This window comes from Lepidochelys olivacea (assembly GCF_965140295.1).
Source record: "Lepidochelys olivacea isolate rLepOli2 genome assembly, chromosome: 7".
NCBI lineage: Eukaryota > Metazoa > Chordata > Testudines > Cheloniidae > Lepidochelys > Lepidochelys olivacea.
This window is the reverse complement of record NC_140417.1, coordinates 15,572,528-15,586,287: the sequence shown is the minus strand read 5'-3', so window position 1 is coordinate 15,586,287 and position 13,760 is coordinate 15,572,528. Positions and strand designations below refer to the sequence as shown.

The 13,760-nt window shown below is 44.2% G+C and overlaps 1 protein-coding gene across 3 annotated transcripts in view; it reads left to right on the top strand.

The window, feature by feature from the left end:
- The first annotated feature begins 2,350 nt into the window (after window positions 1-2,350).
- Window positions 2,351-13,760, top strand: part of SUMF1 (sulfatase modifying factor 1) — an 83,182-nt gene continuing 71,772 nt past the window's right edge. For all 3 annotated transcript variants that reach the window (XM_084635130.1, XM_084635128.1, XM_084635129.1), the window contains exon 1: window positions 2,351-2,629. In XM_084635130.1, the coding sequence (XP_084491256.1) occupies window positions 2,366-2,629 (264 nt within the window). In that variant the 5' untranslated portion in view covers window positions 2,351-2,365. The remainder of the gene's footprint in view (window positions 2,630-13,760) is intronic.

Here is a 13,760-nt window from a genome sequence, read left to right as displayed (position 1 = left end):
ATGCTGTGGTTAAAAATGCTGTTCTTTTTCTGGTCAGAGTGGCCCTACTTTCTCCCATTGAAATCAATGTGAGTTTTGCCATTAATTTTGGGTAGGAGGAGGATCAGACCATACCTCTTGCATGTGGAATTTTATCTGCATCTTGGATGAGTCACAGATAATAATATCGTGGTAGACACATCCTTATGCCTGTGATTTCTTACAGGTGACTTGTTAAGAAAAAGAAAAGAAAAGAAAAGAAAGTGAATGTAATTGATATGCCTGGCCCCAGATGCATGCCCAGAACATTCACATTGGCAGAGAATGCAATTCCTCAATGTAAGACATATAATGATAGTACTTAGCACTTCTATAGTGCTTTTTATCCATCAGTTTGAAAGGACTTTACAAAGGAGAAGTAGCATTATCTTTACCAATGAGAAATGGAGACACTGAGAGGCGATCTGACTTCTCTGGGGAGATATCCTGTCATATGTTTTGATACCACTTACTAGTAACTGTTTTAAAAGAGTTGACAAATGGGCCAAATCTCATGACGGTCCTGAATCCTCACTTCTTCAGCATGATTATTCCAGCATCAGAACAATTTGGACCCCCCCATTTGGTATAAAGATACTCAAATATGATCTCTGCTTAAATGCAGGCCAAATTGCTTTATTTTGGTCTTGTTTATTTCAGCATTAAAAGCTATTTTAAGAAAATAGAAAGCTTCACACTGCAGAAACTCTAGTAAGAAGCTATCTCCAGAGAGGCTCCAAGGTAGCAATGCCCCTCAGTGAGGATGCTCATGATAGCTATGTATGTTCACATTCTCTAGTGACTGATGTTCCCTCTGCTTCCTTCCAAAAAATGCCATGTGCCTGTCAAAAATGCAGGTCATTAATGATCTGGAGGATGGCGTGGACTGCACCCTCAGCAAGTTTGCAGATGACACTAAACAGGGAGGAGTGGTAGATACGCTGGAGGGTAGGGATAGGATACAGAGGGACCTCGACAAATTAGAGGATTGGGCCAAAAGAAATCTGATGAGGTTCAACAAGGACAAGTTCAGAGTCCTGCACTTAGGACGGAAGAATCCCATGCACCGCTACAGACTAGGGACTGAATGGCTCGGCAGTAGTTCCGCAGAAACGGACCTAGGGGTTACAGTGGACAAGAAGCTGGATATGAGTCAACACTGTGCCCTTGTTGCCAAGAAAGCTAACGACATTTTGGGCTGTATAAGTAGGGGCATTGCCAGCAGATCGAAGGACGTGATCATTCCTCTGTGTTCGACATTGGTGAGGCCTCATCTGGAGTATTGCGTCCAGTTTTGGGCCCCACACTACAAGAAGGATGTGGAAAAATTGGAAAGAATCCAGCAGAGGACAATAAAAAGATTAGGGGACTGGAACACATGACTTATGAGGAAAGGCTGAGGGAACTGGGATTGTTTAGTCTGCAGAAGAGAAGATTGAGGGGGTATTTGATAGCTGCTTTCAACTATCTTAAAGGAGGTTCCAAAGAGCATGGATCTAGACTGTTCTCAGTGGTAGCAGATGACAGAATGAGGAGTAATAGTCTCAAGTTGCAGTGGGGGAGGTTTAGGTGGGATATTAGGAAAAACTTTTTCACTAGGAGGGTGGTGAAGCACTGGACTGTGTTACCTACGGAGGTGGTGGAATTGCCTTCCTTAGAGGTTTTTAAGGTCAGGCTTGACAAAGCCCTGGCTGGGATGATTTAGTTGGGGATTGGTCCTGCTTTGAGCAGGAGGTTGGACTAGATGACCTCCTGAGGTCCCTTCCAACCCTGATATTCTATTCTGTGATTCTAAGTGAAGACAGCCATGTTGAAGAGCTTACCTCTCTTCCACCATACACCAATTCCTAGTTCCACCACGGTCCATGGGAGTTTTGCTGTTGATTTCATTGGGGTTATCATCTGGGTCTAGACTTTCATTATTCATTATTATCATCATCATCATCATCAATCTGGGTGAATTCAGTATACAACCAAGGCTCAGGACATTGAATAATATATTATAGCACGTTGGCTGGAGGGTCTTACAACACTTTGCAGGCACTAGCTGATGTAGCTTTGACACGTCTCTGAGGCAGAGAGGTAGCATTCGTCCCATTTTACAGACGGGGAAGTTGAGGCTCTTAGGCGTGGTGGGGCGCCTCAGACCATAAGACAAGGCGGTGGCAGAGGGGGGACTAGAACCCCGGAGGCCTGATTGCCGCAGGGCAAGTAGCCGACGCTGGAAGCTGCAGCGCTGCCCCCAGCGGGGCACAGCCCCAGACAGCCCGCTCGGAAGCGAGCGCTGTCTCTTTAACGCCAGGGCAGGTCACCTGACTGCGCACGTCACGCGGTGCCCCAAGCCAACATGGCTGCGCCCAGGGCAGGGCGGGCTGCGCCGAGCTGGGCTCTGGTGCTGGGCTTGGCGCTGTGTTCGGGGCCCGGGGCGGCTGCGAGCTCCTCCTCTTCCAGCGCGGCGGCGGCCTCCAAGGGGACGTGTGGCTGTAGCGCGGGCCGGGGGAGCGGCGGGGAGGCGGCCGCGGCGGCGGCCTGGAGGTATTCCCCGGAGGCCAATGCCCCGAGTCCGGCCGTGGGGCCGGGCACCCGCAAGGGGCCCGCTGCGCACAGTCAGGTGGGCGAGGCCTACAGCTGCCCGTGGCGGGGGGCCTGGGCTCCCAGGATTGTGGTTTGGGATGGCGGGTGCCTTGTAAATGGCTGGGTGCTCAAAGCAATTTCCATTATTAGTTTATTTGACTTCTCAAGAACAGCAGTTTTTAGATGTGAGTGCTCCTTCAGCATGTAAAATAGATGGCGCGGTAGACCAAAATACATGAGAGGCTGTCCAAACCTTACAGCCTAGACGAGAATATGGGCCATCAATAACGTTGGGGAATGGGTAACCAGACTTGCATAATGAGAGGTTTCAGAGTAAGCAGTCATGTTAGTCTGTATCCGTAAAAAGAACAGGAGGACTTGTGGCACCTTAGCGACTAACAAATGTATTAGAGCATAAGCTTTTTTGAGTGACAGCTCACTTCATCAGGTGCATACAGTGGAAAATATAGTGGGAAGATTTTATATGCATAGAAAGTTCTTCTGCAGTTTGTAAACGGTGTCACCATCACCAACACCAGAGCCATGTAGCACCCTATGTTCTTCACTTGATTGATATCAAGTGGCATGATGACAAGAGCTTATGTATGGATTGAGGCAGTATTGATTTTGACTTAGCTGGGAAGTTTAGTGTAAACAGTCTGGGTAATGTGACTAGCTTAATGGAAATGTATATCGGGGAGTAGCAGCAGTCTAGAAAGCATTTAGATTAGAATGTTGTTCTGTGCTGAGATCTTAGAAAAGAGAACAGAAAAGTTAATGGCGGTATGTATACTACGTGCTTTTGACTCAGCTGTAGTTGCTTTGTTCTAAATGCTACCTAGTTGTTCCAGAAAAATGCAATGAAAGCTGACTAGTATTGGAAGCTAGTAATGTAAGAAGGAAGTTACTAAACAAGTTATTTAGTCTGGAGAGAAGCAATACATTCTAAAAATATGAAAGAGAACTCCTTTGTAGGTTATAATCAAGTTGCGGAACTTCCTGTTAGGAATAATTGTGAGGTAGCTTTGCAAAATTTGGAAATATACTGTGTTCATATGAACATTTAGAGCCAGATCCTCAGTTGCTGGAAACTAGCATAACTCTGTTGATTTTAGAAGTACTATGCTGATTTATGCTAGCTGAGGATCTGATTGTTAACATTTATGTTAGCTAGGTCAAAAAGGTCAAGTATCTGTCATAAGAATGGCCATACTGGGTCAGACCAATGGCCTATCTAGCCAAGTATCCTGTCTTCTGACAGTGGCCAGTGCCAGATGCTTGAATGGGAATGATCAGAATAGGGCCATTATTCGAGTGATCCATCCCCTGTCGTCCAGTCCCGGTTTCTGGCAGTCAGACGTTTAGGGACACCCAAAGCATGGGGTTGTGTTCCTGACCATCTTGGTTATTAGCCTATCCTCCGTTAACTTACCTTTTTTGAACCTAGGTATATTTTTGGCCTTCACAACATTCTCTGGCAGTGAGTTCCACAGTTGACTGTGTTGTGTGGAGAAAGTATTTCCTTATGTTTGTGTTAAACCTGCTGCGTATTAATTTAATTGCGTGACACCTGGTTCTCGTGTTATGCGAAGGGATAAATAACACTTCCTTATTCACTTTCTCCATCCCATTCATGATTTTATAGACCTTTCCCTTAGTCGTCTGTCTTCTAAGCTAAACAGTCCCAGTTTTTTAATCTCTCCTCCTATGAAAGTTGTTCCCTATCCCTAATTATTTTTGTTGCCCTTCTCTGTACCTTTTCCAATATTTTTTCTGAGATGGGATGACCAGAACTGTAAGTAGTACTGAAGGTCAGGCCTACTATGGATTTATATAGTGGCATTATGATATTTTCTGTCGTCTTATCCTTTCTTAGTGGTTCTTAACATTCTGTTAGCTTTTCTGACCTGCTGCTGCACATTGAGCAGATGTTTTCAGAGAACTATTCACAATGACTCCAAGATCTCTTTCTTGAGTGGTAACGGCTAATTTAGACCCCCATAATTTTGTATCTATATTTGGGATTGTTTTCCAACGTACATTACTTTGCATTTATCAACACTGAATTTCATCTGCCATTTTCTTGCCCTGTCACCCAGTTTTGTAAGATCCCTTTGTAACTCTTCACAGTCAGCTTTGGACTTAACTATCTTGAGTAGTTTTGTATCATCTGCAGACTTTTTTGCCACCTCACTGTTTACCCCCTTTTCCAAGTCACTTATGAAAATGTTGAACAGCACTGGCCCCAGTACAGATTCTTGGGGGTCCCTGCTTTTTCTCTCTTTGCAGTGTGAAAATTGACCATATATTCCTACCCTTTGTGTCCTATCTTTTAACTGATCCAGTTTCTGATCCATGAGAGGACTTTCCCTCTTATCCTATGACTGCTTTCTTTGCTGAAGAGCCTTTGGTGTGGGACCTTGTGAAAGGCTTTCTGGAAGTCGACTAGATCACCCTTGTCCACATGTTTGTTAATGCCCCCACTGCTGCTCAAGAATTCTAATAGATTGGTGAAGCATGATTTCCCTTTACAAAAGCCATGTTCCTTTCAACAAATTGTGTTCATCTGTGTGTGTGATCATTTCTACTACAGTTTAAACCAATTTACCTGACGCTGAAATTAGGCTTACTGGCCTGTAATTGCCAGGATCCCCTCTGGAGCCTCTTTTAAAAATCTGTTACATTAGCTGTCCTCCAGTCGTCTGTTACAGAGGCTGATTTAAGTGAAAGGTTACATGCTACAGTTAATTGTGCAATTTCATATTTGAGTTTCTTCAGAACTCTTGGGTGAATATTATCTGGTGACTTAGTACTGTTTAGTTTATCAATTTGTTCCCAAACCTCCTCTGTTGACATCTTAGTCTGGGACAGATTTGTCACCTAAAAAGAATGGCCCAGATGTGGAAATCTCCTTCACATCCTTTGCAGTGAAGACTGATGCAAAGAATTCATTTAGTTTCTCTGCAACAACCTTGTCTTCCTGGAGTGCTCTTTAAGCACCTTAACCTTCTGTGTCCACGCTGATTGTTTTGCAGGCTTCCTGAGTGTGATATACTTAAAAATGATTTTTTTGCAGTTTAGTTTTGTTTTTTGGTAGTTGCTCTTCAGATTATTTTTTTTGGCCTGCCTAGTTATATTTTTACACTTGACTTGACAGAGTTTGTGCCTTTCTATTTTCCTTAGCAGGATTTAACTTCCAATTTTTAAAGGCTGACTTTTTGCCTCTAACCACCTACTTTATGTTCTTGTTTAGCCATGGTGGCTTTTTTTTTTTTGGTTCCCATGTTTTTGTGTGTGTGTGTGTGTGGGGGGGATACGTTTAGTTTGAGCCTCTATTACAGTCTTTTTAAAAGCTTCCATGCAACTTGAAGGCATTTCATTCTTGTGACTGTTCCTTTTAATGTCTGTTTAACTAGCTTCCTAATTTTTGTTCCCCCATTTGAAGTTAAATGCTACTACAGTAAGGTTCTTCGGTTGCTATTACTGAGAGGTTCACCTGTATTCACCTCTTGGATCAGATCGTGTGCTTCACTTAGGACTGAACCAAGAATTGCGTCTCCTCTTGTGGGTTCCAGGACTAGCTGCTCCAAAAAACGTTCATGGTGTCTCGAAATTTTCTCTGCATCCTGTTCTGAGGTTATATCTACCAAGCCGATATGGGGATAGTTGAAAATTCCCATTATAATTGCCTTTTTTTTCTGTTTTTGTAGCCTTTCTCACCTCCCTGAGCATTTCGCAATCACAGTCACTATCCTGGTCAGGGTGGTCGGTAGTATATTCCTACAGCTATACTCGTTCTAGTCAAGCATGGAATTTCTATCCATGGAGATTGTATGGTATAGTGTGATTCATTTAGATTTTTATTATCTTTATATTTCTTTCAATGTAGTGCCACTCCCACGTCAGCATGATCTACTGTCATTCTTATATGTTGTGTATCCTGGTATTACCATGTCCCATTGATTTGATTATTATCGTTCCACCAAGTTTCTGTTATACCTATTATATCAATCTTGTTTAACACCCAGCACTCAGGGTCACCATCTTAGTTTTTTAGACTTAGGTATATGTAACCTCATAGACCAGGTTATAAACTGATCAGCAGGGGTTGATCAGTCCCTCCCTCGCAGTTACATAGCAGTACTGCACAACTGACCAAGTGCCTAACAGCAGTGTTTCAGAGTCTCTGAAGCCTGATACATGAGTGCATTTGTGTCCATTATTACAGCCCATCTTGCAACTGCATTTGTGCCTGATGGGGGTCCTAGTGAAGCCAACAGAGCTCTGAGCAGAGAGAGGTCACCCCATGAGATGTAGTTGAAGAATCAGCACCTAGATCAACTAACAGCTTTGAGGAAGAACTGGGACAGGTTTAGCAGGAGTGACTGGAGAGTTCTGTCTTGCGGACTTACTTTCTTCCATAAAATTTGAAGAAAAAAATCCATTTAGAAACTTTAATTGTGAGATGGTTTTTGTATTTTTTGAACTTCATTACTGAGAACATTTAGGCCTGGTCTACACTACAAGTTTGTCGAATTTAGCAGCATTAAATCTAATTAACCTTGCACGTGTCCACACAACGAAGCCATTTTTGTCGACATAAAGGGCTCTTAAAACCGATTTCTTATTCCTCCCCAACGAGGGGATTAGCGCTGAAATAGACATCGCCGTTTCGAATTAGGGTTAGTGTGGATGCAATTCGACGTATTGGCCTCCGGGAGCTATCCCACAGTGTACCATTATGACTGCTCTGGACAGCACTCTGAACTTGGATGCACTGGCCAGGTGTAAAGGAAAAGCCCCAGGAACTTTTGAATCTCATTTCCTGTTTGGCCAGGCAAGGTCATCAGCACAGGTAACCATGCAGTCCCAGAATTGAAAAAGAGCTCCAGCATGGACCAGATCGCTGTATGGGGAGATGAAGCCATGCTATCAGAACTACGTTCCAAAAGACGAAATGCCAAAACATTTCAAAACATCTCCAAGGCCATGAGGGACAGAGGCTACAGCAGGGACGCAACAGAGTGCCGCGTGAAACTTAAGGAGCTCAGACAAGTGTACCAGAAAACCAAAGAATCAAAGGGACACTCTGGGACAGACATGCTGCTTCTACGCTGAGCTGCATGCAATTCTAGGGGGGGGGCTGCCACCACTACCCCACCCCGTCCGTGGACTCCGATGATGAGGTACTCTCCACCATGCCTGAGGATTTTGCAGATGGGGAAGATGAGGAGGAGGACGAGCTTGAGGAGAGCACACAGCACACTGTTCTCCCTGACAGCTAGGATCTTTTTCTCACCCTGATTGAAATACCCTCCCAACCCAATGAAGCTGGAGAAGGGACCTCTGGTGAGTGTACCTTCTAAAATATAATACATATTTTAAAAGCAAGCTTTTTTAATTGTTAATTTGCCCTGAGGACTTTGGGATGCATTCGTGGCCAGTACAGCTACTGGAAAAGTCTGTTAATGTGTCTGGGGATGGAGCAGAAATATTCCAGGGACATCTCCATGAAGCTCTCTTGGAGGTACTCTAAAAGCCTTTGCAAAAGGTTTCTGGGGAGAGCAGCCTTATTCCGTCCTCCATGGTAGGACACTTAACCATGCCATGCTAGTAGCAAGTAATCTGGTATCACTGCATGACAAAGCCTGGCAGCGTATGGTCCCGGTGTTCGCTGGCATTCAAGCAACATGTATTCTTTATCTCTCTGTGTTATCCTCAGGAGAGTGATATTGTTCATGATAACCTGGTTGAAATAAGGGAATTTAATTAAGGGGACATTCAGAGGTGGTCATTCCTACCTGGGCTGTTTGCCTGGGGCTGAAAAGAAATCTTCCCTGCAGTTAGAGTGGGGGGGCCATTGTCACTGAGCTGTTTGTGTTTGGCTAGCAGGGATCTTCCCTGATACTAGCCTTGCAGTGGGGTGAGGGGTAAAGTGATCATAGAATCATAGAATCATAGAATAGAATCATAGAATCATAGAATATCAGGGTTGGAAGGGACCCCAGAAGGTCATCTAGTCCAACCCCCTGCTCAAAGCAGGACCAATTCCCAGTTAAATCATCCCAGCCAGGGCTTTGTCAAGCCTGACCTTAAAAACCTCTAAGGAAGGAGATTCTACCACCTCCCTAGGTAACGCATTCCAGTGTTTCACCACCCTCTTAGTGAAAAAGTTTTTCCTAATATCCAATCTAAACCTCCCCCACTGCAACTTGAGACCATTACTCCTCGTTCTGTCATCTGCTACCATTGAGAACAGTCTAGAGCCATCCTCTTTGGAACCCCCTTTCAGGTAGTTGAAAGCAGCTATCAAATCCCCCCTCATTCTTCTCTTCTGCAGGCTAAACAATCCCAGCTCCCTCAGCCTCTCCTCATAACTCATGTGTTCCAGTCCCCTAATCATTTTTGTTGCCCTTCGCTGGACTCTCTCCAATTTATCCACATCCTTCTTGAAGTGTGGGGCCCAAAACTGGACACAGTACTCCAGATGAGGCCTCACCAATGTCGAATAGAGGGGAACGATCACGTCCCTCGATCTGCTCGCTATGCCCCTACTTATACAATCATCCCAGAGAATTGGATTGGGGGGGGGGTTAGTTTGGTTTATGCTGCTGCACGTTAACACTAAAACGCAGCGACTAAATGGCCAACTCAACGGGCTTAACTTGGTATGGGAAAGGAGGGCACTGCTGTTATGAAGGTTGCAGAAGCCGAAAGACTATGGCTTACCATGGCCTCCTGCAAGCTGAATTCTGTTGCCCGGCACTGCGTGTGTGATCTCTCACACCAAAGCCGAGGCACTCAATATAAGATGCAAAATGCGATCTTGTACCAAAATCACATGTGCTATGTAATGTGAATAGTGTTGTTCACTGTGAAAGAGTATAGCCATTGTTCTGTAAAATGTATCTTTTAAAACATTTCACTCCCTTTTATTCTTCCCGCAGCTGCAAATGTTTCAAGTCTCCCTTCCCTGTCCCAAAGGCTATCTCAGATAAGTTGGCAAAAAAAACGCACGCGCGATGAAATGTTCTCTGAGCTCATGCAGTTGTCTGGCACTGACAGAGCTCAGCAGAATGTGTGGAGGGACACAGTACAGGAAAGCGGCCAATGAAGGTGAAGACAGGAGGGACGATCGAGATGAGAGGTGGCGGCAGGAAGATTAGAGGAGGCAGGATGCAATGCTGGGGCTACTGTGGGATCAAACGGACATGCTCCAGCATCTGGTGGAGGTTCAGGAATGGCAGCAGGATCACAGACTGCCACTGCAGCCCTGTTTAACCGCCCTCCCTCCTCCCCACGTTCCATCGCCTCCTCACCCAGATGACCAAGGACGCGGGGGGGAGGCTCCGGGCACCCAACCACTCCACCCCAGTGGACAGCCCAAGCAACAGAAGGCTGTCATTCAACAAGTTTTGAAGTGGCCTTTTCCTTCCCTCCTATCCTCCTCCCACACCCCACCCGGGCTACCTTGTGAGTTATCTCCCTATTTTTATAATCAATTAATAAAGAATACATGTTTTTTAAATGATAGTGACTTTATTTCCTTTGCAAGCAAGCTGTGATCGAAGGGAGGAGGGCTGGTGGCTTACGGGGAATTTAGAGTCAAGCAAGGGGGCGGGTTTTCATCAAGGAGAAACAAACAGAAGTGTCACACGGTACCCTGGCCAGTCATGAAACTGGTTTTCAAAGCTTCTCTGATGTGCAGCGCTTCCTGCTATGCTCTTCTAATCACCCTGGTGTCTGGCTGTGCGTATCCAGCGGCCAGGCTATTTGCATCAACCTCCCATCCCACCATAAACACCTCCTCCTTACTCTCACAGAGATTGTGGAGCACACAGCAAGCAGCAATAACAATGGGAATATTGGTTTCGCTGAGGTCTGAGTGAATCAGTAAATTGCGCCAGCGACCCTTTTAACATCCAAATGCACACACTACCACCATTCTGCACTTGCTCAGCCATTCAAACAATAAAAGCTCCTGACTACTGTCCAGGGTGCCTGTGTACGGCTTCATGAGCCAGGGCATTAAGGGGTAGGCTGGGTCCCCAAGGATAACTATAGGCATTTCAACATCCCCAACAGTTATTTTCTGGTCTGGGAAATAAATCCCTTCCTGCAGCCATTTAAACAGACTTGAGTTCCTGAAGACGTGAGCGTCATGAACCTTTCCCAGCCATCCCATGTTGATGTTGGTGAAATGTCCCTTGTGATCCACCAGTGCTTGCAGCACCATTGAAAAGTACCGGCTGCTTTGTGTACTGGCTGCTTTGGTGATCCAGTCCCAAGATAGGGATATGCATTCCATCTATAGCCCCACCACAGTTAGGGAATCCCATTGCAGCAAAGCCATCCACTATGACCTGCACATTTCCCAGAGTCACTACATTTGATAGCATCAGCTCAATGATTGCGTTGGCTACTTGCATCACAGCAACCCCCACAGTAGATTTGCCCACTCCAAATTGATTCCCGACTGACCGGTAGCTGTCTTGCATTGCAAGCTTCTACAGAGCTAGTGTCACTCACTTGTGAACTGTGAGGGCTGCTCTCATTTTGGTATTCTTGCTCTTCAGAGCAGGGGAAAGCAAGTCACAAAGTTCCATGAAAGTGCCCTTATGCATGAGAAAGTTTTGGAGCCATCTAAACCTGCAACACTATGCAGTCCCACCAGTTTGTGCTTGTTTCCCAGGCCCAGAATCGGCGTTCCATGGCATGACCCTGCCCCATTAACACCATGATCTCCAAATTGCCAGGGACCACAGTTTTAGAGAAATCTCTGTCCATGTCCTTATTTTAGAGAAATCTCTGTCCATGTCACCGCGCTGCTGTTGCCTCCTCGCCTATTTTTTCAGGTTCTGGTTCTGCATAAACTGCATGATAATGCGTGAGGTATTTACAAAGGTCATAACTGCTGCAGTGAGCTGAATGGGCTCCATGCTAGCTGTGCTATGGCATCTGCTCAGGCAATCCAGAATAAAGGGCACGAAATGATTGTCTCCCATTGTTTTCATGGAGGGAGGGTTGACTGATATTTACCCATAAGCAGCCTTGACAAATTTTTGGCCCCATCAAGCATTGGGAGCTTAGCCCAGAATTCCAATGGGCAGCGGGAACTGTGAGATAGCTACCCACAGTGCACCGCTCGGAATGTCTACGCTTGCCATGGTACTGTGGACGCACACCACCGAATTAATGTGCTTAGTGTGGACGTATGCACTCGACTTCACAATCTGTTCCCAAAAATTGACTTCTGTAAAATTGGAGTAATTTCGTAGTGTAGTCAAGGCCTTACTTGAAAATATGAACCTAAATTAGTCTTCTTTTTCCGTTGTTGTTCAGCTCTCAACAAAGCGCTACATTTTATATAATTGTGTGTTCTGCTCTGCTGCTCAAACATGCACCTGTTCTGGCAAGACCTTCCTATGGAACACTGGGATGTGCCAACTGATATGTAATGCTTTGTCTTTGGCAGGCACATTCCCAAGCCTTCCCTTGAATGGGACTGGGAATGTGCTTGCCAGTGACTTATGTGGAATGGAATTGGATCAGTTTGTGTAAATACCAATAGGTTGGTTTCTGCTATTGAAGTTGATGATTCCCTTGTGTAAGGCTGTAGTTATGCTTCTGAAGGATTGTCATGTTCTCAGTACGAGTGTAGCCCTGCTTCTACGCTCAGGCATGGACCAGGATAATAATGTAACATCAGTGGAGTTACGTCACTGTGTAACTGGTGTACTGGAGCTGAGAACTAGGCCCTGTTTGTATGTACGCAATCCCTTCAGTCTCATCATGCCGCTAAACTTTTAATTTTGTTCCCAAGTCCTTTCTATTTTGTTATATTCTTATTGAGAGATGGGGCTTAGAACTGAACACATTATTCCTCATGAGGGGACACAGTACTATTTGTTATCTGACTCTTTTTATTTTAAGGTCAGGCTTGACAAAGCCCTGGCTGGGATGATTTAACTGGGAATTGGTCCTGCTTTGAGCAGGGGGTTGGACTAGATGACCTTCTGGGGTCCCTTCCAACCCTGATATTCTATGATTTACTCTTCTCAGTTATAATTTCACTGATTAGTTATCCATGATAAAGGCTAAGTAAAACAGGAAACGGTAATGCCAAAAGAATAATCATTTGCCAGGTAGAGATTCTCAAATCCTGTTGGGAAAACATGATTTTCTATATTAGAAAAAAAGACGGCTACCTGATATTCCTACAACTGTTGGAAAGCCTGTTACAGTAAAGGGAGACTAAAAGATGCAGTTATATTAACATACAGTGGTTTTAATGAATTTGGAAAGGACTCTCTACCTTAAGACTTATCCATTTTAGTCCTGCATTACTCTTCCCTTCATCATTGTTCATTGCAATTTAAAAGCTTTAGCTTCATCAAAATAAACTGCTAGCTGCTTCTTATCTGCTGTCATTCTAAGCTTTGTTAGAAAGAACTGCGGCAGTTATGCCTAAACTTGAGGTTTTTAATCAATTGGTATCTACTTCTTTCTGTTCATCTCTATAGCTCTCGCTATGGAACAAAAAATGTAAATTTAAATGACATTTCCTTTATTTCTACATACTTTAGGATCTTATTTATGTCAGTTAATGACCTCAAAGTAACTAATGTTTGGGACAAAAACGCAGAAGCCAGCAGACACAATGTAAATGGAGTACAAAATGCTTTAATGATCTTCAAAGATGGCTCAGATTTCATCCTAAAATTGTTTCAAACAATAAAAGGAAGTTTATAACTGAGATCTGGGTCATCAAAATGGTCAAAAAGACTCAATACCTAAACGTTAGATGAGTTGATATTATCTTCAGTAACCTGAAGTCTGTGAGAATTGCACTATCCTTAATCAAAACACCTACAAGGGTCTTAATGCTGTAGTTCACTTAGTTTGTAGTTCCTTTATTTTGTTTTCCCATGTGTTTAATGTTCTTTTCTGACAAGGTAGTTTTATAAACCACTGATATTAACCTAGTTGACTTGATCGAAATGTGATGGCAACACTTGAGCAAGACAAAACTGTATTGAGTTATAGATCAGGAGATGAGGGGGAAAAGCAAAACTTATTGTCAACATGGACAGCATCTAAATCAATGTCTAAATCTAATATGCAGCTGATGATAAAAGGTTCGCTTCTCCATCATTTCTACTTACTGT